At 37.3% G+C, this 27,174-nt stretch overlaps 1 protein-coding gene across 3 annotated transcripts in view; it reads right to left on the bottom strand.

Moving 5' to 3' along the window:
• Positions 1–27,174, bottom strand: part of ARHGEF12 (Rho guanine nucleotide exchange factor 12) — a 129,292-nt gene that overhangs the window by 24,747 nt on the left and 77,371 nt on the right. For all 3 annotated transcript variants that reach the window (XM_036887648.2, XM_036887649.2, XM_057490745.1), the window contains 19 exons: positions 26,715–26,772; positions 23,563–23,741; positions 22,273–22,350; positions 21,956–22,075; positions 20,231–20,371; positions 17,321–17,395; positions 14,972–15,064; positions 13,477–13,587; positions 13,097–13,195; positions 10,519–10,561; positions 10,125–10,230; positions 9,578–9,715; positions 9,035–9,067; positions 8,611–8,725; positions 7,706–7,811; positions 6,142–6,354; positions 1,189–1,321; positions 855–890; positions 373–527 (listed from right to left, as the gene is read on the bottom strand). In XM_036887648.2, coding sequence (XP_036743543.2) covers positions 373–527; positions 855–890; positions 1,189–1,321; positions 6,142–6,354; positions 7,706–7,811; positions 8,611–8,725; positions 9,035–9,067; positions 9,578–9,715; positions 10,125–10,230; positions 10,519–10,561; positions 13,097–13,195; positions 13,477–13,587; positions 14,972–15,064; positions 17,321–17,395; positions 20,231–20,371; positions 21,956–22,075; positions 22,273–22,350; positions 23,563–23,741; positions 26,715–26,772 — 2,032 coding nt within the window. The remainder of the gene's footprint in view (positions 1–372; positions 528–854; positions 891–1,188; positions 1,322–6,141; positions 6,355–7,705; positions 7,812–8,610; positions 8,726–9,034; positions 9,068–9,577; positions 9,716–10,124; positions 10,231–10,518; positions 10,562–13,096; positions 13,196–13,476; positions 13,588–14,971; positions 15,065–17,320; positions 17,396–20,230; positions 20,372–21,955; positions 22,076–22,272; positions 22,351–23,562; positions 23,742–26,714; positions 26,773–27,174) is intronic.

Here is a 27,174-nt window from a genome sequence, read left to right as displayed (position 1 = left end):
CTCAATCACTTCAAGTTTAAGACCTATAATGCTATGAATGTTAAATATCCTGAAGGCTAACCACCTTTTTCCTTTTAAATTATCAGTAAGAATCACAGAAGCATTTGTATTTTTTTAGTTGGAAAGTCCAAGGATCATCTATCTAGTTTAATTCCTCTTTTGTTTAAAACAAAAGCCTAGCTGAAACTTTGAATATACAATTACATGAGCCAACACTGTGCTTAGCCCCCACCGCACACGCGTTACGGTCACTGTTCCGTCAGCGCGTAGTAAGGCTAGCTGAAACTTTGAAGCAAAACTCCAAGGCTCAGGGATTTGTTTTACTCTAATAAAACTCAATATACGTGAACAACAAAAACGAATTAAACTCACCATTAATCACTTCCTGCCTTTTGATCTCACAAGGCTTTAGTCCCAATAACACTTCACGACTAACAAGCTGTTGCCAGTTGGGTGGATCTGTCTCTAAATCATTTTCAAACTGTTCATCCTCACTTTGACTTTCTCCAAAAGCAATGCTATCAAACCTAGTGGAAAAAAATGAATTCCATTTGAGGACAGCAGGAGGACAGAGGAAAACAGTACAAGTCTTTATATTACAGTCAGTCAGTCAGACCTCCGAAGCACTGGCTCAGCGTTGAGCCCGAAACATCGTCACCTACAGAACGGCTGATACATGTTACGTACACCCCTGCGCTCACCTTTGGAATGACTTGTGTTTATTAAGAACCGTGTTTTATACTATCCCACAGATTTATGTACAGGGTTTCTCTTCCTTGCAACTAGGACACTAGGGAAAAAAGATGTATTTCTTAAAATACGCCTCTCCTGAAAGCTGTATTAGGAGTACTCACTTTCGAAAGGGCTTTGGTGTCCCATGTTCAGTCACCCTAAAACAATGAAGAACAAAGAGTCAATGTGATAACAAAACGGGGATCAAGAAATTTATGCCAAAGATATTTAAAACTGCATTGAACTATAGTGGCTGACAAATAATTCTTCTGGATATTGTAATGACTTAATATCAGATAAACTGAAAGACATTTTAGCACCTAGTATTTGCTACCAATAAATTCTAGTTCTTTCCCAAAAAGCACATGTGGAGAAAACACTACAAAGGATAGGAATGTTATATAATCAGAACTGTGAAGCACTTTTCCTAACCCCACTAAGATAGCACTGAATTACCTTTCTACTTCCCATTCCTCCTCCTGCACTTGGTCTAATGGAGGAGGTGGGAAATCAAAGATGGTATTGGGAGTACGAGGTGTGCTATCTAAGGAGTCTCCAGATGTTGGCGTTTCTCCAACTTGCTTTGATCCTAAAGAGACAAAGGCAGACATTCAGATGGCATTAATACTTAATGAAGACAATAATAATAGAAAAAATTAGTCCCCCAAAGAGCTTCAACCTAATGCACAGACACATTCTTATTTAAACTAGTTTAAACTACACTTCCAGCAGGTTAGCTAAAACCAAAATTCCAATATATAAAATTTTTAAATGTACTACAAAATGAATAGGAACATCATCTTTAAGCAGCTTTAAAAAATATCAAAAGATATGGCAAGAACTCAGAAGAGTATATGATGAGGAGAAACCCTCTTACCTCTGTCTTTTCTACCCTCAGGGCCAATCTTTTTCACTCATATTTGAAGTCATTATGTTGATCCAACTCCAAACAATAACTCATACTTCTTTTTCTTTATTGTCTTTAAATAGTATCGATTTCTTCCTCCTCTGAGGATTTTATTCACATACCTCTTCCCATCTTCACTTCCCCATATTTCTTCCCCATGTTTAATAATTATATCATTACCACGAGTTATTTTTACTTAAGTTTAAATGATGAATTGTATCTGTATTTGTATTTCATCAGAGTATTTTAACTCTCTCCTACATCACATTAGGAGTTTACTGTCCACATCCTTCCCTTTAATTGTATTTCTTTCCTTCTACTTTTCATTTCTTTTTATTACATTTTTACTTGTAACATTAGAGGATTTTTTACATTTCCTTTCTGTCTGCAGCCACAACTAAATATTCTGTGCTTTGCCTACTAGGTTTATCCTAAAAGTCTGAAAACCAACAGAGCATATGCATTATTATGGTAATAGTATGTATTGTCATATACAATGGCATCACTATTATTAATAATAATTATGTATTAATATTAATACATACTATTTCTGTCAAGTTAAGAGGTATGTTAGTTAGAATTCTGTTTTCTTTTCTACTGGTCCAATGGTGCAACCCTTGGGCCACTTGAACTGGAATATTTATTACATTAAAATTATATACTCCACCAATTGAAGACTATGCCATTTTTTTTGTTTCATGTTTAAATAGTGATAACTTTCCTGAGCAATTCTATTTTTCTTACCATTTCTAAATCACTTTCTTCTATTGTGCCAAATAATTTTACCAAAGTCTCAAATGTTTTCATCCACAACATCACACTATCAACTGCTTACAATCTCACTTTCTTCTTATCCCCTGTGCTCTGTGTCCCCCCTGGAGCAGTTGTTCCATTGGCCTGTGACCCAACTATCATCCCAAGGCTGCACTTCACCATATTCCTGGGTTGTTTCCACTGTTTCCTGGATTCTGTAACATTTTCCTTCTTAATTTTCTTTCATTTTTCTGGAGTGTATATACCTTCCAATAATGTTCAAAGAAAAGGTTCATTTCTGTTAACTTTGAATCCTGACATATCTGAAAATGACTCTGTGTCTGTCTTCATATTGGATGGATAGTTTGGGTGGATATAGAATTCCAAGTTCAACACCATTTCCTTTCAGCAAGTTGAAGGCTTTGCTCCTTTGTATTCTAACACCTAGTGTTACAGTGAGAAACGTGATGACGTATAATGCCTATTCTTTCTCTTAAGAGCTTCTAGGATTCTTTTCATTTATCTCTGGTGCACTGAAATTTCTAAAAGATATTTTAAGTATGGATCATTTGTGGTTGGTTCTCGGTGGGTCCTTTCTATCTGAAGACATTTATTCTTTTTCAACTCTGGGGAACTTGCCTCTAATGTTTCTCTAACTACCTCTCCTCCACTTGCTCTGCTGGTTTGTGAAGGACAGACACAGACCTTGGACCTCCGTAGTGATTCTCTACATAACTCTTGTCTCTCCAATTTCTATCTCTTCATGTTTCTGGTATACATTCTGAAATATTTCCTTAACTTTATTTTTAACAATTTTTTCTTTAACTATTGGCAACTGTGGCAGTTTGAAATACGTCCACAAATTCTTTAATACTCCTCCCTTCAGGGATGGAGCCTAGTTCTTCCCTGCATGAGTGTGGACTAGGTTTACTGACTCGCTTCTAACTTGCTGAAGTGACAGTGTACACCACAGAAAGTTAAGTCATTAAAGATACTTTCTGAAGTCTTCCTTCTTGCTTTCTCTTTTGTGTCACTCTGAGGAAAGTCAGCGACCACGTCATGAGTCTGCAAGCAGGTCTACGGAGCGGCCCCCGTGGTGAGAAGCCAAGGCCCCAGCAAGGAGCTAAGCCCTCCTGCCACGGGCCACCGGCACGAGCACAGAATAGGTCTCCTGGCCCCAGCTAAGCTTTCAGACAACTTAACTGACATCCTGACCTCAACTTTATGAGAGAACCCAAGCCAGAAGGGCCCAGCTAAGTTGCTCACAAGTTCCTTACCCACCAAAAATGTGAGATAATAAATGTCTTTTTGTGTTAAGGCATTAAGTTGTAGGGTAATTTATCACAAAGCAATTGTTAACAAATACCACAGTATTGTACATAATAGTTTTGTTAAAATATTTTGTGGTCTCTGAATGCTCCTTTTTCATAGCATTGACTCTTATAACAACTTCTTTAATTTCTCTAAGTATACTATCTAAATTAGAGGCATTTTTTTGAAATAGTTATACTTCCTATTTAAAACATTTTTTTTCCCACCTGTTTTACTCATCCCCCACCCCCTTTCCTAGGTTCTTATCTATTATGTAAATTATTGCTTTCTACTAGGGGCAGTTTTTCTGATTATTTTGTATTCTCTTTTTTATGTCACTAATATGTTTGGCATTATGTATTATCTTAGGTCTTGATTCCCAACAAGCAAATTTGGCTAACAGTGAGTAATGTTCACAGTTCTCTCCATGAAAGTATCACACAAGGTAACCTTAAAACCTGTATTTCTCTCCATGAAAGTATCACACAAGGTAACCTTAAAACCTGTATATATTAAGGTTTGCAGATTCCTGGATCCTTGGTCCATATATAAGAATACAAGACTGGGTAGCTTTTATTGCTATGTGGAAATAGGTCCATTTTAGTTGGGAGCTCTTTGAGCAGGGTGAGACCCTGGCAGGCCTACTGTCAGGCTTTAGGCCCACAAATGTTAGAACTCCAGGGCATTAACACCATGGAGGATTTAATTCTCCTTACACAATTCATTCAACTTCTCTAAAAGAGAGCACACTCATTTTCTTTTGGTACATATATGATAGCTTATATTCTACAATGCAAGGATCAGAGGCTGTTGAGATTATTGTTTTGGTAACAAACTTTCAATTAATTCATCCTTTTCAGCTTTACTTATTCACACACTCACAGGGCATGACAACTCTGAGCCCAAAGTCTCCCCAGGGTCCAAACGGGCAGTCTGGCTCCCCTCAGACCCCTTAAACAGATGATGGGCTCCAGCTTCTTTTATGTTTTCTTTTTTTTATCCAACAACTCTTGTCCACTTTCAACCTCCCCAAATTCGTTGAAATCTCTTATTTGTCAATAACAGCCGCTCTTCCTCTACTTCCTTTCTCCTTATTGTTTATTGATTCCCCCCCATGCTTTCACCTCAGTGGACATGGGAGCCACGAACTGAAGCATGCACTCAGTCTAACACGTTCAGATAAAATCTGCAGACTGTCCTATAAATGTCATTCCTACTTCGTCTTAAAAGGCCGCCTATTCCGGCGGGGGGTTACCTCTTCTGCTACTTCCTTCTCAGAGACTGACGTCTCTGCCACACATTGTACTTCAGGGTAGAGATGAGGTGGCTTCCTTCTTGGTCCTCAGTATCACTTTAGACCATTGCCTTGCCTTCTCATGGAAGCCTCTTGCTGCCCTGAGGCCCCCACTCTCTGGGTATTATCACGTGCTCTCCCCCCACACCAATCATCCAGCAGCACTGGACGTCTGGCTGTCGGCTCACAGCTCTCCTCGCCAGGCTAACACCACGCAGGGTGGCCTCAGAACCAGCACATGTCAAGGCACTCAAACTCCTGGCTCCTGGGCTCCTTTCCTTCTTCGGCTCCAGGAGCGTCCCCCGTGCTACCTCAGTGACCACTCCCAGAGCTGCATTTTAAATCTTGTCATACCAGAAATAGAACTGCTTCCAAAATCACCAATAAAGACGGGCATTCCCTTCTCCAAAGAAAACCACTTATTCTCCCAGCTCACTTGCTTAAGAAACCCACTATAACAAGTATGAAGAAATATAGAAGTAGGCTCTTTTCCCAATTACCTCCAATTACTTACTATCTTTCTTTACTCTTCCAGTCCCCTTGCCCTTCTCACTAACCCCCCTCTCAGCTAATAACCTTGACCTTCACACACACTCTGCATCTCATTTCCTCTCACCTTAAAACTCTCTTCTGTTGGTTACACAATCTATCTCCTGCATTTTCAACCTATTTCTCTTAACTGGCTTCCCCTTGGCATTTAAAAAAAAAAGTCTCCAGCATCTCAGATTTTTAAAGCATTCTTCTTTAGACAGCCCCACAACTGCCTCTAACTAACTACTGATCAGTCCCTTCAGTAGTTTTTACCTTTACCTTTCCAGTACTGGACTTAGCACAGTCTGAATTTTTTATTTGTGTGATTATCTCCCTATGAGACTAAGCTGTACTGGGCAAGAAATCTATGCATAATGATTGCATGCTAACATCTGCTACAAAGCTAAGGCCTGACAGAGCTCAAATATTTTTTTTGAATGTATGAGAACTCAAAATTATCATTCAGCACAGATTTACCACTGGTTGTAGAATACTGAAGTCTTAAAACTAAATTTAAATGGACCTTGATTAAAATAATTTGCCACTCTATTTCTTAGTGTGGTTGTTTTAAAATCTTGATACTTAGTTAGGTTGAATCATAGCATTAGCTCACCCATATCATTCTCTTTCCCACCTTCCTGGGAAAGAGTGGCCACTGAAGCCATAGAGGACGTGGAATTGGCCGGCAGGTAGCCAGTATCTGCTCCTTCACTTGCCAGCCCGCTCTGGCGCAACTTAGCAGAGTCCTGAGGCTCAGGACTCACAGATGAGGGTGCAGATAAGTGCTTGGGGTGGCGCTGCTTCTGTAGTTCCATGGCTCTGCCAACTGAACAGAAAGCAACGGGTAACAATTTTTGTTACAAGACACCAAAACAGAAAAAAAAAGGTGATGTAAGGGATTACACTCAGAACATGGTGGGCCCTAGAAAAATGTAAGATGAATTATTATACAGAGTGAGGAGCAGACAGAAAGGTAAGAAAAGAAAATAAGGAGAGAGAAAAAGGAAGAGGGACAGAGAATGGAGAGAGTAAGGGGGAAAGGAGAATGCAGAATGAGCAGAGGAGGGAGGGAGAGAATAGGGAGGGAGGTGGTGGGGGAGAAAAGAGGAAAGGAAGGGTCACAAGGAAAGGAAGTGAGGAGGGTGAGGGTGGGTGGGAAAGAAGGAACGCTGAGAGACAGAGACAGATGCACGTGGAGCTACATTCATTCGAAGCGTCCAGATGAAGCCTGTCACCTCTGTGAGCTCTCAGCAGCCCCTACCCACCCCGCTTCCCCAGCACACACAGCTCCACCATCACAATATGCCTCAGATGCCCCAGACTCACCCCTACGCTGCTCATTACCCCTGCTCACTCAGCCAGCACGAGAAGCTAGTCTCAGCTCGCCATCCCCCGTAGCACTGCACGCCCTCACACAGCTCTATGCAGTTCTTCCTAATTCCTAAGATCTTCTTCTGTGTCCTTGGAACTCATGGTCAGCATCTGTGAAATGCTCCATTCTCCTCAACCTCTTCTCTAAAAATTTCCCTCATCTTCTCAGTGTTTCTCAACAAGGGGAGCTACTGGTATGTGAGTGAGAACTGCTCATTGTGCTGGCCATTCAGCATCACTTTATCACAACACCACCAGCTGCTGAGCCCGTGCCAGCCTGTTCAGGAGCACTTCTCCAGGACCTAGTCCTCCTTCCCGTCTCCCATCAGCCCTGTTTCTGCTGCAGCCCCTCCAGTGGGCTGATCTCCATCTCGTTCCATCACGCCCGAGGGTAGGGGGAGATGAGCAAATAAAGCACAAGAGAGAGGTGGAGGGACTACAGAAGCGTGCAGTAAGTGACGTCCGTATAAAGAATTAAACAGTGTGGTAGAGAAATCCCTGCACACTTTGTTTTTTTTAATCTAACAATTCGGACTTTAATGCAAATAAAATCAGAATAGATAAGTAGACCTTGTTATGGACAACTGACAGAATACTCTATTGCCGTTAAAGATGTTTATGACAATTATGTAGCCACGTGGGGTATTTAGTTCAAAAATAACGCTAATGAGAAACAAGGTGCATTGCAAGTTCAGAGGAACCATTTGAAGGACGCCCTTCCCCGGCACTTCAATCCAGCTAAAAGAGCCTCTGAAGGAAAAGCAGCATGGAGCGCTGGGAATGCAGCATTTCAAGCCTGAACATACTTGCACTGTTGTCATGCCGGCTCGGTCTCCTCGGAGGTCCCAGGATGCTGGGGAATCCTCTTCGCTTCCCTTTTTCTTCTCCTTCCCTATCTTTCTTCATACTTTGCTAGAGTCAAGGTACAATCAAAGAGGTAAGAAATATGTAACAGAGTAGATTAATTTTGTTATTTCCCAACACAGAAACACAATTCTAATGGTCAGCTGAAAGCAATTGGTTAAATGTATATCACACGTACATACACGGTGCTCTTAAGAGGCTGGCACACAGCACAGGGGACACATCAAACTCATCTGTCCTCTCAAACCCTTTAGAGTCAGCAATTTTGGAAAATGAGAAAGGTAGTTTTTAACATGTGTAATGAGATCTTGTTCTAAGCAATTCATTCATCCATTGAACAATTATTTACCAAGCCCACAATGTGTGAAGGCACCATGCTAAAAGTTGGGGAGACAAGTATGAAGGAGGGCCTTACCCTCATAGAGCTATACTATCTAACAACAATTAAAGAAAAAGAACAATAATTACAAACTGCCAGGTACCATACAAGAAAAGTATAAGGCTGCAACAGAGCTGGGGTGGCACTCAACGTAAACCGCTCAGAGCTGGGGGTGGCACTCAACGTAAACCGCTCAGAGCTGGGGGTGGCACTCAACGTAAACCGCTCAGAGCTGGGGGTGGCACTCAATGTGAACTGCTCTTTTCACTTGTCACGTTGCCTACTAAGCACTTTCTGTGTCTGGATTTCGTGCTATGCTTTGAATTTCTTAAGAACAGGAACCATATCTTACTCCTCTCACGCCATGCCTAGCACCAATTTGCCGAAGAAGTGAATACTAAAAGAAGGAAGACAACCAAGCAGAAGGAGGCACAGAGACTTAACACACGACTGTTAGGTTGGTCTTACCTTAATTTTTGGAAGGAATCCAATCCGACCCCGCTTATGTTCCAAATTTCGAGGTTCTTTCACTTTTACTCCCAAATGCTTCATGTACATAAGAATAACATACTGCATTGTGGAACTGGAGGAGAAAGATTAAATAATATAAGACTTCTGAGGAGGGAGGATGGGTAGCATAAAGATATCAAATGACTTCCAAAACTCCAATGCTGGGGTTCTTGGAATTAATTCATGAGATAAAAAATAAGGGACCATCTATTCATTGCAAACAGAAAACAGCTCTACTCAAGACACTAGAATATTAGTCAAATAAAATGCAGGCCCACCAGAAAGAGACAGTCTATATTTTTAAGGTAAAGGAAATAAATCGTAACTTAGGACTGAAAAGAGTTTCTTTTGTCCTTAAAATTCGAGGAAAAAGTTCTATTACCTCTTATCTTCTTCCACAGCCTGAGTAGTCATCCTGAAAATAAAAACAGTAAAAAATAAAATATTAAAGTTTAAAACAAAGTTGCTGTTTAACTCAGATACCTGGAACAACAGAACAGAGCCAAACGCTTTGGGTCCCACCCTGAATCTCTATCACCTGGAATAAAATACCAAAAACCTCTCATCTCTGAAGGAACAACATGGCTTTCACACTCACATCACCAGCTGTAAATGTTTTATAGCAAATAAATATTTCCAAAGCATATGAATTGAAAGTCCACAACCTGTTTTTGGTTGGTCAGAAATTTTAACAATTTTACTCATTTTACCAATACCCAGGGGGATAGGGGTGGGGGGGTAAAACACAGGAATTTTATCTAAAATAAAATTATCAGCAAAAATGTAAAATTCCTGTTTCTCAAGTATCTTGACAAAATAAATAGCTCCACATATACAATCTGACACCCTTTCTGAATTTGTTCAGAGTGCACCTCAGCAGAATTAGCAGCTCAGGACAGAGGGCATTTCTACTTCAGTTACTTACAGCACTTCTTCGATTTTGGCAACAATCTGCTCTGCACAGGCCCGCTCCCTCTCCAAAGTTACCCGGTCCTTGTCTCGCTCTGCATCAAGTTTAGTCAGTTCGCTTTCAGCCAAGGTCAGCCCCATGCTACGTTTCTGCCTAAAGGAAATAGGAGAAATGTCTTGAGGTAACCTAAAGAGAAACTAGTTCCCTCTGGAGATGTTTCATCAGAGTTTCCATAGCTATGAGTTTCTAGCAACAAGCAAAATGTCAGTTTTCTATTTTGGGGCCCATGTCACCTAGGACACCAAAGGAAAAAAATTCTAGAGGCGATCACTGAACAGAACACATAGCCTGAAGGAATGCACTTAGCATGGCAGTATTGAGCTCAAATCCTGAAGTGTACAGAATGGGGACCATGGACTCCTGACTCCAGAGATTCATTATATTTTAATAACAGTGATAAAGATTATATGCTAAGCCAAAGACTGAATGTGTAACCTTTTCCTACCTAAAAAGAAAATTAATTCAGAATGACCATATCAGACACATCTACCACCATGCTTACCGAAAATCTTCCAAGTGCTTCTGAACTTCTGGGTGGACTCTTTCTTGCATAGTTTGGATATAGTGGCGATGTAGATCCTCAGGGATAAGCTCAGGTCTTCTTTTTTCTGGATAAAGGAAAGGAAATAAATGATCTAAAGGTGTGCTTTGTGTATTGTAACTGGCAACATATCGATGCTATTTGGTGCAAATTTAACTTGGAGGAAGACAAAGAGAAGTTCTTCAATGCATTTTATGTATTTCATCTCAGAATTTGGATTTCATTTATCCTTAAATATATTACAAACTCTCTTTCTGTTGTGATTCAGAATGACCTACCCGTCACCTTCACAGATGAGCTGAGCTATGTATCTATAGAGATGATATTCTCTGGGATATTGGTACTCCAAACTTACCTAGATCTACAGATATTTCATCAGGAACAGAAACTTTCAGGTGCTAAAACAAAAATGCAAACAGAAAGTGAAACAGCACTAAGAACTTTTCAACATGTATATAAGTACTTGTGCAAAGTAAAGAGATACAACTTTGGATACCTATTTTTGCAAGCATATTCATGTATAAGCTCATTTATTGGGTTCCACCCATCCAAATTTCACAGCTCTGGAATGTCCCATTGTTTAGACTTGAAAATAAGCCTTTTTCCCAAGGATCAAGCTATGAAGGAAATCCCCACAATCATTGCACTAGATGACTGAATGCTTCTGTGTCTTATTTATTCCTGTTGGCTCTGGCTTTCTAGAATCACTGGTTAATATAATCAGCTATGTATCATTTGAATCAATACAGATAAAACCTAAACTATGTGTATATTATCCTATGAAAAATGTACTCATATACAACCATGATTTTCATTTGTTGTATTTTAGACAGTCACACTACAGAACATGATATTCCCAGTCATTTTCCTATGCAAAGTCAGAAAAATCTCACAGTAGTCACACTCCCAGGGAAAAGATATTGAATGTCAATGATCAGGCTCTGGAGTCTTAAGTCTACAGTAACCATCTGTAGTTCTTACTACTGAGCTAAGGTGACTGTCAATTTATTTCTTCTTAGCCAGGATTTCCCCACAACAGCGGCACTTTCTCATCCCATTATCTGATGGTAGTGTTTGCTTCCTGTCAATTTGGAAAAAGTCTTGGAAGAAAATTGTAATTTTTGCATTTAGAGAAAACATCTAAACCTCTTCATGCTTACTTTATATTGAATACCTACTTTATTAAAGCATATATTTCCAGAGTTTAAACAATTCCTATAATAACTGAAGTTTTACATTTAAAAACAGTCACTGCCAAAAATTGTAAGATCTCTAATATTCATCTGAAGAACAACCAAATGGATTTCAAAGCTTTCTCTTTAACTGAAGTTGCCATGCAGTCGCTCACATTAACTTTCCTATAAGTATTTCTAGCACAAATGCAAAGAAGTATATAAATCCTCATTTCTGTATGTGGGTATTGATATGAAATAAATACCGCCTTTTGCATGAAAGAATAACACATTAACCCATCAGAATTCTTGTGTTTTTACACTGGTGAGTTTAATATAGATCAGCAGCAGCAAAATATAAAATTTTGACTTAGCATGAAGCTCTTAAGAAATGTGAAATTCAAATATACTTCAATATTCTGTCATTTCTTCATGGAAGCAATTATCTTAATAAATATAATAAGTATACTTAAACAATGGCAGTATAATGAGAACCCTAACTAATTCATTCAATAAATGTCTGAAAGCAGTTTTGGGGAAACAGCAATGAACAAACAGAACAAAAATATCTTTTCAAACAGAGCTTACATGCAAGGGCAGAAAAGTCAAGATTATAGACAAACTAAATAAATAAATAAAATATAAGTTCTGTGGACAAAAATAAAGTGACAGAAAGTGAAATGGGCTTTTACCTAAGTAAAATTGGTTACAGAAGACCCCACTGAGAAGCAACTGACTGCACTGGCAATGTGTAGGCATGTGGGCAGCTCCGTAAAGGAACACCAGGAAAATGGGGCACGAGCTGGAAGACGTGGAACTAAAATGTTTGTGTGTGTGCTTGTTTGTTTGAAGATAGGAGGACACAATGTCTGTAGGCTGATGTGAAAGATTCAGTGAAAAACAGAAAGCTGATGATGGAGAGGAGGAGAATGGCTAGAATAATGTCCTTGTGTAGGTTTAAGGAAGTACAATCTGGGTAAACAGAGGAAGGCGTGGCCTCAGATAAAAGCAAGAACCCCTTCACAGCAGCATCAGGAGAAAGGGCAGAGCATATGGTATGATGCAGGCAGGTGATATATCTGGTAGAAAGTCTCTTCTGCATGTTTCAAGTTTATTGAAGAAACAGCAAGGCCATCAGCTGAGAAAAGGATAGGAGAGGAAATGATGGAGGTTTTAGAAGACAGAGGGTATGAACAGTCACCTAGAGAACTGCAAATGTGAGAGGCATAGGGCCATGCAGCGTGATTATCGAGGAAACCTTAAGAGCTATTATTTATCCTAAAGCAAGGTTAATCATAAAACTTTTTAGTTTAAAAACCTTACTAAGATTTCCACTGGTAAAGTAAAACATGTTATCATTTACTATCATTTATGTGAGTAAGATCTTATTCATCACTGTTTAGTTAAATTCTGCCTCCAAACTTCAAAGAGGCCAGCCACAGTTCAATTACTGCAAGCATTATCCTTTAGACCACAATGTGTTTGAGTGTATCATTTGTGTTCCCTGTTTTACTCCCTCATCCTAATTATACATGTGTCTAAAACCCAAATATACATATATATCCCCCCAAACCTACTGTGAGAACCCAAATGCCTACAACTAACTGAGAAATGATAAATAACAGTCAAGAGTAATCAATAATCGAGATATAATATAGATGTCAGAAAGCACTATTAAGCCCAAAAACACGGAGGGAAGTTTGGAAGTGGTTGGCCTAAATGCACTAAAGCAAAGATTATAACATTGACTTGGTAACTTACTGCAGACCGATCCAGGAAGAACTGGTGAAACTCAAGGAAGACGCGACGAGTCTCCTTAGAATTGGTCTGTTTGTACAGGTCTGAGTAGAGGTAACAGAGCTGTGGTGGAGACAGAATTGGAAGAGAAAGTGAAAAGTCATGAAAGATGCTATCTGCTAGATCCTCACTGAGTAGGAATGAGCAGGTCACCATAAACACTGTATTTTTACCATATAACCAAGTCTTTAAAAAAAAACAAAACATTTTAGTTATCTTTCATATCCATCCTTATATGTTTAGAAAACTGAAAGAAGGGTCCGCTCATCTTGCAGAAGTGGAGTTTTATGATATACGAATCAATGTAAGAACTCTGAAATCGGCTAAATTGTAAAATATATTACCAGTGTTGCAGGATCAAACTGTGAAACTACATGGTGTAAAAACACAGCCAAGTGAGCAGGGCGAGATTTCAGCAGTTCAATGCTCTGGAAACAGCTGCACTGTCCATTGATCTAGAAAAAGAAATCATTACACATCAATAACTTCTAACACACAAATGCAAAATGGAAGCTCAATGTGACGCACAAATGCAAAATGTAATTAACACAACTATCCGAATTTCACTTTGACATGCCCTAAAACAATTCACCATTTTAAAAATTTCACTAGAATTTATTAGCAACATAGGTTATGGAATCTCTTCCTTGGAAAATCAACAATCTCTCGGGGATAGGTTGGGACCATCTTGGGAGAAGGCAAATTTAGAAGATTATCAAGGAGGTCAGATATCTATAAATCACTATGCAAAAAAGTTTAACAACACTTCTAAAAATGTAATGGAAAGCTTTTTTTCTAATAATGAAATAGCCGACTCCTTTTCCTTTGGGCTAACCTCAGAAATGGTGGTAGGAAATATAGCTGTATAACCTTAAGTAAGACAACTCCTAGAATTCTTGTATATTCCTAACTACCTTTAACACAGAAAACAGTAATAGTTAAAATAACCTTCTGACCAACATCTCCCATAAACACAGACATAAAAATCCTCAACAGAGTAATTGCAAACTGAATCTGGCAATACATAAAAAGGAAAATACATTATGATCAACTGGGGTTTATCCCAGGAATACAAAGCTGGTTGAATATGCTAATATCAATCAATGTAACTTACTATACTAAGAGATTAAATTTTAAAGAACATATGATCATTTCAATCATTCAATAAAATCCAACATCCATTTATGATAAAAACTCTAGCAAACTAGAAGGACTTCCCTAACCTAATAAAAAGTAACTACAGGAACATAGATAACATACTTAATGATGAAAGACTGAATGGTTTCTCCCTAAGATCAGGAATAAGGCAAGGATGCCCTGTCTCACCGCTCCAAATCAGAGTAGCTCACAGGAGAAGTACCCCCCACCAGTGCAATAAAAGTAAGAACAAGAACTAAGATAAACAGATTGGGACCAAGAAAATTAAAATTGTCTCTATTCATAGACAATGCTGCTGCCTATGTAGAAAACCCCAAGTAATTTTAAAAAGCTAGAAGTAGTGAGTTTATTAGCAAGAGGACACGAATCAATCCAGTCATATTTCTATATGCTGTCAATAAACAATTGGAATCTGAAATTTAAAAAAAAATTACAATAACACGCCCCTCTCCCAAAATGAAGTACCTAGGTATAATCAATTACTTCTCATAAGCTTTAAAAGCAAAGTCATTTCTACTGGTCAAAGCTAAAATAAGCAATTAACCAACCAATCTTGGTTCTAAGATTAGGTTCAAATCTTCACAAACATAATTTCAATCTTCAGAAAGTATTCATTTTTGCAACAAATCAAACATCTCAGAAAATAAGTCATTTGTATTTTAGAAAAAAAAATACCATCACCTGTTCATGTTCAGTACCAAAATCATCATCCTCTGCCCCAATAATATGAGGTGCTGTACGCGTTGAGGGGCTCCCAATAAGTGACTGAGTATCCTGGTAACATTCAGAGAAAAGAACAGAAAAATTATCTAGAGGTCAAACGCAGGGCAAGAATAAAGCCAAACCCTCAAAAAGACATGGTTCACTAAACCAATTAGATTTCTTTTTTAAATTTTCTTTTAGTACTTTATTTTCAAAGTAGTAGTTCTCAAATTTTCAAGGCCATGAACCATTTCAGCAAAGAAAACCACACCCTTTGCTCACTACACATTTGGATATCTGATTCTAAATCACTCTCTGTATGCTTTATTTATTTTACATATATCTAGACCTTGTTAATACAGAAAGAAAGAAAGTTGGCTTACATAAATAGCTGCCAATTTTGTAAAGTTAGATAACAAAGTGAATGAACATAACAGGACAAAGGAAAAAAAGAGAGTAGAAATGGTAAAATGAGCAGAGGCTAGTTAATAAAGATTTCTCTTAATGCCACATCCTTGAAAGCTATCACTGAGCCCTATTTTTCCATTTTTAATTCATTTTCACAAGTGCACAATGCAGGGCTTTTCAACCCTGGCACTGTTGACATTTTGGGCCAGACTGTCCTTTGTTGTGTAGTCCTGTGCACTGTGAGATGGTAAGCAGCATCCTTGGCCTCTACCCACCCACCAGCTACCAGTAGCAGCCTCACAGTCATGTCAATGAAAAATGTTTCTAGATGTTGCCAAATGTCTTCTGAGGGACCAAATCACTTCTGGCTAAAATCACTGGAACAATGCAATAAAATTTTCAAGTAATCATATAACACTGCTATAGGAACAAAGATAACAAAATTGCCAAAAAATAAACCGTAGGTTGGCAGATCGTATTCCCACGCAATAGTTCATCTATTTGTCAACTCACAAAGTTGGATTTAGCATAAAAAAGGAAATGTAGGAACACTAATGTGTAAAACAAAAAATATGCCATGTTTGAAGACCACAAATACTAGAATCAAAAATCATACAATATTAAGAAAAATAAAAACATTGCAAGAAATAGGAAAAGAATGACTTTGGCTTAAATCTGACAGCAGTTGAACATACAGGACCTGGAGCTGAGCAAGGGGAGTGGGCTGTAATGATTTGGGAGTCATCTGCATAGCACATAGTTGAAGCTATGTACATGGATCCACAAGTTATAAAGTAATAAATAATAAGTAACTGTAGTTTTCCTCTTTAGTTTGTTGCAACTCTATGTATTTACATCTCCTAAACTTGATTCTGCCTTTATTACTACTTGCTTTTTAAACCCCAAGGCTTTAACAATTAAAGAAAAAAAATCAGGTGAAACAAGAGAAATTTCTTTAGGGTAGTATAGTCCAACAACTTTTGAATTTATAGCTGATTTAATGTCCTTAATTTTTTAATAGTTCTTATATTGCTAAGCTTAACTGGTGGATCACAATCTGCTATTAAATGTTTTACTACAAAACTTTATACAAGTCTAATTAAAAAATAAAATCAGAATGCTAAAATTATTCATGTAAGAATATGCAAGATCCAGCAATTCCAATTCTGAGTATATACCCAAAAGAATTGAAAGGAAGAGCCTGAACAGATATTTATACAACCATGGTCATGGTAGCATTATTCAGAATAGCCAAAAGGTGGAAATAACCCAAGTGTTCACTGACAAACTGACAGGATGAGCAAAATGGTATATACACACAATGGATTATTATTCAGCCTTAAGAAGGAAGGAAATTCTGACATGTGCTATGACATGGATGAACCTTGGAGACCTTATACTAAGTGAAATAAGCTGGTCTAAAAAGGATAAATATTGTATGATTCTACTTATAGGAGGTTCCTAGAGTAGTCAAATTCATGGAGTAAAATGGTGATTCCCCCCTTTTATTAAACTGGTAAACATAAAAAAAAAAAAAAGCTTCCCAGGGGCTGGGGGAGAGGCCTGTGGGGAATTACTGTTTAATGATACCGAGTTTCAGTTGAAGATCAAGATAAGCTTGAGAGATGGCTGCACAACCATTTGAATGTAACTTAATGCCAATTAAGTTAAAATGCCAATTACATTAAAAAGGGTTAAAATCGTACTTTTATGTTATGTATATTTTACTACAATAAAAAAATAGCATTAAATCACCTAATAATACTAATTATGGAGTAGCTCCCCATTTATCAAATTTGTATTAAGTTCCTTCGACAAGTTTTAGTTTTTTTTCTCCAAAAAATAAAAAATAAAATAAAAATACCAGTTACGTCTGTCACATGAAGGAAAGCACTATCATTTCATGGACTTCATACTCACAGTGTCCTGAATTACTTCACTTTTCTCTGGGTTTTCCTCTAGATAAATCCTCTCCTTCAGGCCACTCTTGGGACTCTAATTTAAAAAAAAAGACATTTGGTTCATTTCACTGGGCTCACCAGAAGGAAATAAAGAAAAACAGTATAAAAGAATAATATTCTTAATTTGCTCTCTGTATTTGAGCTACTAAATACCTTTCATTTAATACCTGGCTCCGCTACTTTTTTCCAGACTTTGGCATGTCATTTATTTGCTCAGTATTTTAGTTTTATGTTGATAAAACAATATACAGAACCAATAGAATAGTTTTACTTCATTTCCTGGCCTGAGGGCTAATTTCTATACCAAATAACTCTAATTAAATATATTATATATCTCACGTTCATTATATCAAAATCAAACTATCTTTATAGAGCTCCTTTAACCCATTTATTCAAACCATTCTTTCTATCCAAGTTCAAAATCATTTTGGCCTATTTATATGAATGAAATTAAACTTCCATTTTTCTGTTACTACTTCATATGAAACCGATGTATGGATTTTTATAAAATTTACATGATATGTTTGGGATAACCTAATATAAAATATAAACATGATATGCAGAACTTCAACTTTGGGGGATAAGTGAACACCCCAAAGCAATGGGAACCATTCTTTAGTTGAAAATGGGTTTAAGAGATTTTTGTGTGAATGTTCAAACAGGCACTTGTAGGAATTAAATTGTTTCTTACATGTTCAGTAAATACCCTCATCTGCGCTGTATAATCTCTCAACTGGATTTCCACAATACCCATTTATTTATTTGGCCTCAGTTTCCTCATCTATAAAATGGTGATGTTGCTTCTTTAAGATTATAATGAAAATTAAAAGACTATCTGTAAAGTGTTAGGTACAACTGTTGGCACCAAGTAGGTATTCAAAAATGGTAACTATTTATTAACCATTCAATACGTGTTTGCTAAGTTCCTGTTAAGCCCAGCAGTCTTCTTTTCTTAGTGATCTCTCTGTCTCTTTCTTCCAATTCATTTTACACACTGACACATTTCTGACTGGGACTCTCTTCTGCATTCAAGATAAAGGCCAAACTCTTCACTCATTCATTTTGTTTTTCATTTAAATACTTATTAAAAATCAATTATATGTCAAATAGCCTTAATTTACTAGAATGCCTGCTTCTACACTTGCCAATTCATTCTTTATTTTATGGAGTTATATTTCTAAGCCACAGACTTTATTGTAACATTCCTATAAACACAAAATAAAATTCAAACTTTCCATTCATACCAGTTGTTCTGAATTCCTACAATCTCCTGGGCTTTTGAGACATAAAGTCAAATAAGATGGCCTCTGTGCTCTCAATGAACTTTCCATCTAATGGGAGAGACAAGCCATAAAAAAACAGAGAGAAGCAGCACAAATCAAAAAGCAGCCAACAAGGATTCCCAAAAGCAGTACACTGCTGGAACAAGCTGCAGCCCTTTAAAACCTGGACTCAAGATTTTGTTTCTAAGAGAAACACTAGCCATTTCATCCATAACCCTAAAATATCAGTAAAATTTCTATTGCTGTCCCACATATTTTCATACCTCAGTGCCTTTGTTTATACCTACAGTGCTCGTACTTTGGAGCTAGGTAAAGGCAGATCATTTATTACCAGGGTAGTTAGCAAGTCAGTTAACTCCCTTTGCTCCTCCTTTTTTCTTTTGTAAAGTTATAACAATAGTACTACTTTATAATGTTTTGAGAATTAACGAAGATAAGGAGTATAATATACCTATTGCAGCATACGGTATGTATGCCCAATGAATATTAGCTATTTTAATTTTCTTGAGTCAAAATTGAAATTTTTCATTAAAACCTTTAGACTATCCTATCCTAAGACTCCAATCACCATCTGTTAAAAAAAAGAAATCTTCAAATTTTCCTTGCATGAGAAACTGAGTCATTGGGCTTAAGCCTCAAAAGGTAGCCTGAATGACGGCTTAGACCAAAGACTTAAAATTTTTTTTTAACCACAACCTTCAATAAGAGAAATTTTACATTGTTAACCAGCACGCATGCACGCACACACACATACACGCACACACGGATACACATGTGTACACAAAAGTCACAAGAAGTAACACTTACCCCTTTTACATGCAAAACACTCTTATTTCCTAGTCTACTCTTTTTTTTAATTTAATGCTGATGCCAACCCACTAAACTGATTTCACGATCTAGTTTTAAAAATACTGACGACTTCTTTCCTTATCACTTTTTTAGAGAGTGATTTATTTATAAGTCATCATTTCTATTACTGTATATCACTTATAAAGTATTGCTGAGTAAGTAACTGAACTTAGTTTTTAAATATTCATATGACTATGGTGCTACATCACATTCAACTTCAAATATTTTCTTATCATCTTAACAAATACCCATGTTTATCTGGCAATTTTCTGGGTTAATCAAAAAAGTGTTACTAAACAGGAGCTATTAACTGAAGTCTAATAGGACTACAGCTTTTCCTCTTTGTAATGGCAAAGTGCCCGATGATTCAAGACTGAGTCACTTTGACCACAAATGGAATATTAACATGCTCTTAAAGATATCAACAGTTGGCCTCTCAGTTCAGTAAGAAAGCACTAGCATTATTAACTTCTCTACCCACAAACAAGATGACTGCTGGGAAATTCCATGTCCTCAAAAAAAACATTTGGCAATGTGTGTCCAAGGGAAAAAGTGAACTCTGGAATTAAAAGCTCACATACAACAGTGTCCAGCATTTCTGCTCATTAAATTACTATATTAAAGAGAGCAGTGGTAAAAAGCAATAAGAGAACGCCTCTCATTCACGTAACTTAAAATCAAATCTAGAAATGAGCTATGAAGAAGAATTCAAGAAGATAAAGACATAGAACACTTACATCTGCATTGTCACTACTGGGCCGAGAAGCATCTCCACTGCTGTAGTCAATTCGGCCTAGTCCATCACCAGGATCTGCTTCTACCTCACCAACTGCTAGTGCGTCACCTAAAGGCTTGGAGGACGTAACTACAGCTCCCTCCTAAAACAGATTAAACACATACACAAGCACATTAAAAAGAATATTTTCATTTTTGACCATATAAAGAAATAGAGTCACACTGTAATCTACATGGAGACTGTTAAAAATTGGCCAGTTTGGTGTGATCAAGGATGCCTAAAGTTCTAAAAGTTAAAAACATAAATATTAACTACTAATTCTGTGGTTCTAAAATGACATGACTTTAAAAGCAGGGAAAGTGATATTTTAGCAAAGACAACAAATAGATAACTCTAGCAAAGAGTTCCAAATAGAACTAAAAGATAAAATAGTTTGTTACATTATATAATTTTTACTTCCTGCCCATTACTAAAGATTATTACACTATAACCTCTGGTTAGCTGCCTTCCAACACTTCAGAATTTCAGTAATTTGCTAGCTCTGGGACACAATATAATAACATAATTACAAGCTTTTAGATCACAGACCACATTTTTATTGCTTGAACAGAGTAAGAATGTTGTTTTTGCTGTAATAATAACATAAAACTGTCAACATTACTGAAGCATAATACTCAAAACTTCATATAGCTAATAGGATTGAATCTAATGGAAAGTACATTAAACCATGAAGTCAGGAGACCCTAGACTGTGTTGGTCTTGTGTAAGTCATCTAAACAGCTTAGGCCCTGATTTTCTCAACCACAACATTATTTTTTAACTTTAAAATGAGATTAGACTGGATGGCTTCAAAGAATCTTTTCAGTTTTATGAATATGTGATTTTTACTTACAGCCTGAACTCAGGAAGAGTAACAAATCATCAGCTTTTTCTCATTTTAAATGGCACAGGCAGCATGTCCATTTTACTTTAAGATGAGGCATAAGGAGCTTTTCATATCCCAAATATGAACATTTTAGAATATAAATCTGGGTGACATATAAATGCTGAGCTATTACTTCTAATGAGACCATCAGCTCTGTAACTTATACCTATATAGCAAATTCTCCTGTGATCTACCTTAAAGTTTCAATAAAAATAGTCATTAAGAATATGAATGTGCTTTTGAATACAACAGACTGAGTTAAAATTCCATTCTATCGCTTTAAACTACATGACCTCAGATAGATTATTTAATCCCTCTGAGTTTCTCTAAGTGTTTATGTTAAATGGAGAAAACTACAGCAGTATCTAATCTCAGAGGGTTACTGTACTGATTAAATAAGAAAATGCTTATCTATGTGTTTAGCACAGGCATTTTCTTACTTTGTAAAGCACAATGCTTTATGAAATCTTATGTCCCCACTTAAAAACATTAATTGCCATGTTGTTTCAAAATGGCAGAATGAACCTCAAAAATGCAAATACATGTATTTAAATACATTTTAGTAGTTTGTCACATCAAAGCAAGCACACTCAATTCTTTCTTAAATTACTATGGAACAAACAAACATATTATGACAAGAAAACAAGCAGAAGCCTACATATCTTTTAGTCAGGCATTATTTTTGTAACCTCCTATACAGGACATCCTGTTGGCCTAGCCTAGAAGCACGACTGCAGCGTTCTCTAGCACACTCCCAGAAGGAACCCCTCCTGCCCGAGGCCGGGCAGGCAGTGCGGCTACCTGGGAGGAGCCCGTGGCTCTGGACAACTGCTCTCGCAGCTGGGGAATGTGCTTCCTGGCCTCCTGGATCTCTTTCAGCAATCTTTGGGCAGGTGTGCGGTTGTAATCTTCCTGCAATAACTGAAAAGTCATAGAAATATTCTGAGAATTAATTACATATGTCAAGAAAATATAGAAAAAGTCCATTCCATTCTTAATACAACAGCTGATGGCACCGATATTACAATACTGTGTGACTGTGATTATGATCTATGCCAATTCAACTACCCACTCACACTCTTACTGGCCTCTGAACAACCCCATTTCTAGTTTAGTACCTGTAGCCGTTCCTGCTCTTTCTGTAACATTTTTCTCAGAATTTCTACTTTCTGGTTATGAACCACATTGTTTTCCTCCTAGAAAAAGATAAACAAAGAAACAAAAAAGAACCAATATAGTGAAAGAGAAGCTAAAGAAACAAACAGCAGTTATAAGGACAAGTTCTTCAACATGCCACTTGAGGATAAAAGATTACAGGAAATTTCAGCCCTTCTGTTTCACTTTTACCAAACTTGGTTCAAGAAAACGCTAAATATTGTTATTACCTGGAGCAACAAAGTTGCCCTCAGTATAAGATTGATATACGTTCCCTCCTTTGGATCTTTACTATCAATCCTAACGCAGGGATCAGATTCCCAGGACCTCCTACCTGCAATATGAAAACAGCTCTGGAACTCATCTCCTACCATCTCTCCTTATTTCACAACCATATAACATTTTATCGAATTAGTCTTCCTAAAATCGTGTTATAATCATTTCCCTTTCTGGCTCAAAATCTGTTTAATAGAGTCTTACTGCCTATCCAGTTACATGTAAATTAGCCTGGTAGTTGTGGTTTTTCAAAATACTTCTACTTTTTTATGTAGTGGGCCCACTACATAAATCCTTAACTGCCACCAACCAGACAAGAGTCCTGCCTACTTCCCAAAAATTCTTGGTGCTTTCTTGGATCCTGAGCTGCTTATTCTCCTTCCTGTGGTTGGGCTATCTTCCTCCCCATTGCCACTTGTTACCTGTTTTTTTCAAGGCCCAGTTCAAAGAACAACTTTCCATAAAGTCCTTCCTCATCACAACTGGATGCGCTTTCTTCCTCCTTTGAATCATCTCAGGACTTAATAATTTCCCCCTCACAATGTCTACATTCTGCCTTTTTATTTTATTTACTTGAACTCTGATTCATTCTCAAACAACAAAGGTTTATTTAACACCTGCTTATATGCTGAGCAATATTTTAAGCACTGGGAACATAACAATAAACAAAAGAAACAAACAAAAACGCTCCTGTCCTCTTAAGGTATATATTCTAAGATAATAATGACCTTGAACAGAGGGTGTCTTAATTATATTTTTGTGGTGGCACCCTGTTTTGGAGATGGTAGGTGTTAAACATTTGTTGAATCAAATCTGCTATTCCAATACTCTGTAATCATTCCAAGTTATTCATAATAGGAAGTTATTTTCTAGAATCCTGAACTTATCTGTTTATCAGCTCAATACTTCCAAACTCTTAATATAAAGCAAAGGCATCATACAACTGAGCATTTACAAAGAAGTTTGCCCACTCTTACCCCCATGAGCACAGGACTAGTAATTCTCTCCATATTCCCAGATGCTCCAGGTGAATGAGGGGATGTCACGATGGGAGACATATGTCCAGTGGCTGATGACCCTACTTCAGAATCGGCAAGTGGAAGCTGGGGCGACCCAGGTGGGCGTCCCTGAACAGTGAGAGCTACATAGGAGCCAGCTTGGGGTGGGGAGATGGAAGAAAGGGGAAGAAAGGGAAAATAACATTTTCAAAAACTTTTTACAGTAGTTCAGCAAGAAGTGGGAGCTTTAAGAGACCCAGTTCTGTGTGGAAGTTTCACCACCTGCTAACCACTCTGCAAAGGGGAAAGAATCCCCTTTGTCATCCCTCTTTCATGACTCCCCTAAAAATCTAAAACAACAATGCCGTTTTCAGAGAGCACATCACTACTCGTAAGACCAGATACTACTTAAAAGCAACCAAAATTAATAACCCCAAGAATTTTTTTTAGAATGAGTTAGTATCAACCATCTACTAATGACATTGTTCAATTAATTCCTTAAATGTAAATTTAAAAAACCATTGTACTTTAAAATGGTACTAATTAGGTAGGGTTTAACTAATTTTCTGGAATATAATGATGAAATTTAAGTTAACTTTAAAAAATGAGTATGACAAAAAATATGCCACAAAAACTTTAAGTATATGTACTTTTTAAGGTTTTTCAATCTTACTTCTCTCTGTCAAAAAGTCATCTATTTCATCGGATTTACTTATCCCATGTGTTTGCCCCCAATAGCTTCTTAGTTCTTTCTTTTCTTCTTTAGCTGTTTTTTTTTTCCCCATGATTGTTTTATTTCAATAACCAGTTGAGTGGAAGAAGTGTATATATTTTTTTATTTACTAGAAGAATAAAATAAGTGTTAGGAATGTTAGAAGGATAAGTTGCCTCTCTGAGAAGCACCAAATAATAGCTTCACTGGGTCCTTGGGTCTTCTTTGCATACAATTTTGTTCCTTTCTGAGTTGCTGCCAGGCTCTCACCTCCATCCTTGTGAGCACAGGGTAATGTCAGATTCACTCTGTTTCTCTCTGAACCTTTGAGCTCTGAGGCTTAGGCTGCCTTTGGGGCAGGGTCTCACTTTATTAATCAGGACGATCAATTAGTCTTGTTCATGCTGCTCTGTGTCACCGGGCAGTCTCTCTTAAGACAGGACTTCGCTTGTCTGTTGATAGCTCCTTGGGAAGGGCTCCCGCCTGGTAGGCGACTTACTTTGCCCTGGATTGTGGGTTGAGCCCTCTGTCCACTGTGGAGAACTTCAGAGCTCGCCGGAATAGCATGTGCCAAACCTCTAATTTTAGGGATTGATACATAAGGCCCAGAGGTGTGGTATGGCAGGCACAAGGCCACGCACTGGCCTGAAGCAGCATCCCAGAGAGGACAGAGGGCTCGGCCCTGCGGGATAGCCCTGGGTCTCAGAAAGCTGTGATGAGACATCACACTTTTTCCTCACAATGGATGTAGCTTTAAGGTTTTTGATGATTATAGTAGTAGGTGAAACTTGCTCATTGCAAAATTTCAAACAATTCAAGGCTGTGTGAAATAGCCAGTGAAATTCCTTTACCATCAAAATCCACAGTTAACACCTTTCCAGATTTGGCAGGGTGTACTTACTGATTTTTCAGTGTCTACATCATACACACTCACATATATGTATGTTTTACAGCTTGGGCCAAACCTATGCTTACCTTCCTAAATCCCACTTATTTTACCTTAGAATTTATGGGCAGCCTCTTTCTTTCAAATGTCATACATTTCTGAAAAGATGTTCAGAGGCTAAATATGCACAAGTGAATAATTGACATACATTTTCTAAGGTGATTGCAATCTCAGAGATCAAAATTATTCTGGCGTCTCATTCACAGTTTCTTTAGCTGTTTTTAAACTACTTTGATTTGAGGTCACTTTCATCATGTCAAGAATACGCGCTGAAGAGTAGGACACAAGAGAGCTCTGCTGCAAGTACAGCACACAGGCACCAGGCATTTCAAATTTATAGCTGTTCTGGATACTCAGAGTGCTTCTTTAAGTGTTTAGCTAGGTTCTCCTTATTAGAATCTACTGCTACAGTCCTAGGATTTAATTTTTTAAGTAAAAAATACTTATATTGGAATGAGTAAAATATATAACCCAGGAAGCTAAAGAAATAATCTTACTTTTCATACTCTGCAATAGTTAGTTGTCAAGCATATATTTATTATCCTAAACCATCATATTTAGGTAGCATACAAAAATGCATAAATCACAACCTCATTAAATAAGTAATCAAATGTATTCAAGTATGAAGATCTAATTTTGATCACTGCATTTCTTTTTACAATATACTAAAGTTCATCACTATGATCAACTGACAATTTAGAGCACTGGTGCTCTGATGAAAAGGTAAATTCATCAGAAAATTCATGGGTTGCTTTACATAAACAATAAGAAGGCCAAGAAGGAATTCAGTTTACTAAATTTACTCTAAAGATATCCTCAATCACAAGAAATAGCATTAAATAAAATGTGTTCTTGCTTCGCCATAAACAACTATCTCTTATTGCAGTCTACTTTACTGTGGAACCATCTGATGCAGAAGATCATAAATTCTTGACCCTGGAGATTTACAAGAGATCACCACCTTGAATTATTTAATCATTTACTTATCTGAGGGAATGTGATTATACTAGATGATATTTAAGGTTTCATTTCAGTTCATCCAGGCCATTGCATCTAGTTTCTCTTCCCTCTCAAGTGACTCATGCATTTCTTTCAAATATATGCTTTCAGTATTACCCAGAATGACAAGGATATTATAATCAACAACATACAGAAGTGGAAAGAAGACAGTAATTTGGAAGTTAAGAATTTTCATCTCAGACTTTATTTTAATGCAGAGGTCAGCAAACTCCAGTTAAGGGGCTAAATCCAGCCCACAGATTGTTTTGGCAAATGAAGTTTTATTGAAACACAGTCACACCCGTTCATTTACATACTGTCTATGGCTGCTTTCCCGCTACAATGAGAGTGTCATGTGCAGGCATAAAGCCCACAAAGCCTAAAATATTTACTATCTGGCTCATTACAGAAAATGTTTGCTGATCTTTGCTTTAAGGGTTTCAGGAAACAAGACTGAGAATAACATTCACTTACATTTGATTAGCTTTACCACTTCCAAATGATTTGAATGAGTCACCAGAGTTCCATTCACCTGTAAGAAAATGAAAATATTGTCTGTCAGATAACAGTCCATTGAGACAATGGGTAAGCTGACTTCAGGAATTATTATACATGACTAATAATAGTACACAGGGCTATATTAGAATATGTATATGTTTGATTCAATACTCACTTTTATCACTGTTCCATAACAACTACTCAGCAACAAAATAGAACTTGAGCACAAATCAAGAACTTGGTTTAAGGGACATTATAACCTGTTCACCACGAAAAATAACAAACATACCATGCAACAGACTTACAAATCCTTCCCAGTGAAGGACTCTTGTAAACAGAAAGGATCTCTTTGCTCTTAATTACAAATTAACTGATTTGTCAAAAATCATAGTACATTTTTAAAAAGATGAAAAAATACGCAACATTTCCACAATAA

Source organism: Manis pentadactyla, chromosome 13 (genome assembly GCF_030020395.1).
Source record: "Manis pentadactyla isolate mManPen7 chromosome 13, mManPen7.hap1, whole genome shotgun sequence".
NCBI lineage: Eukaryota > Metazoa > Chordata > Mammalia > Pholidota > Manidae > Manis > Manis pentadactyla.
The sequence above is the reverse complement of the archived record's forward strand: the minus strand, read 5'-3'. Positions and strand labels throughout refer to the sequence as shown.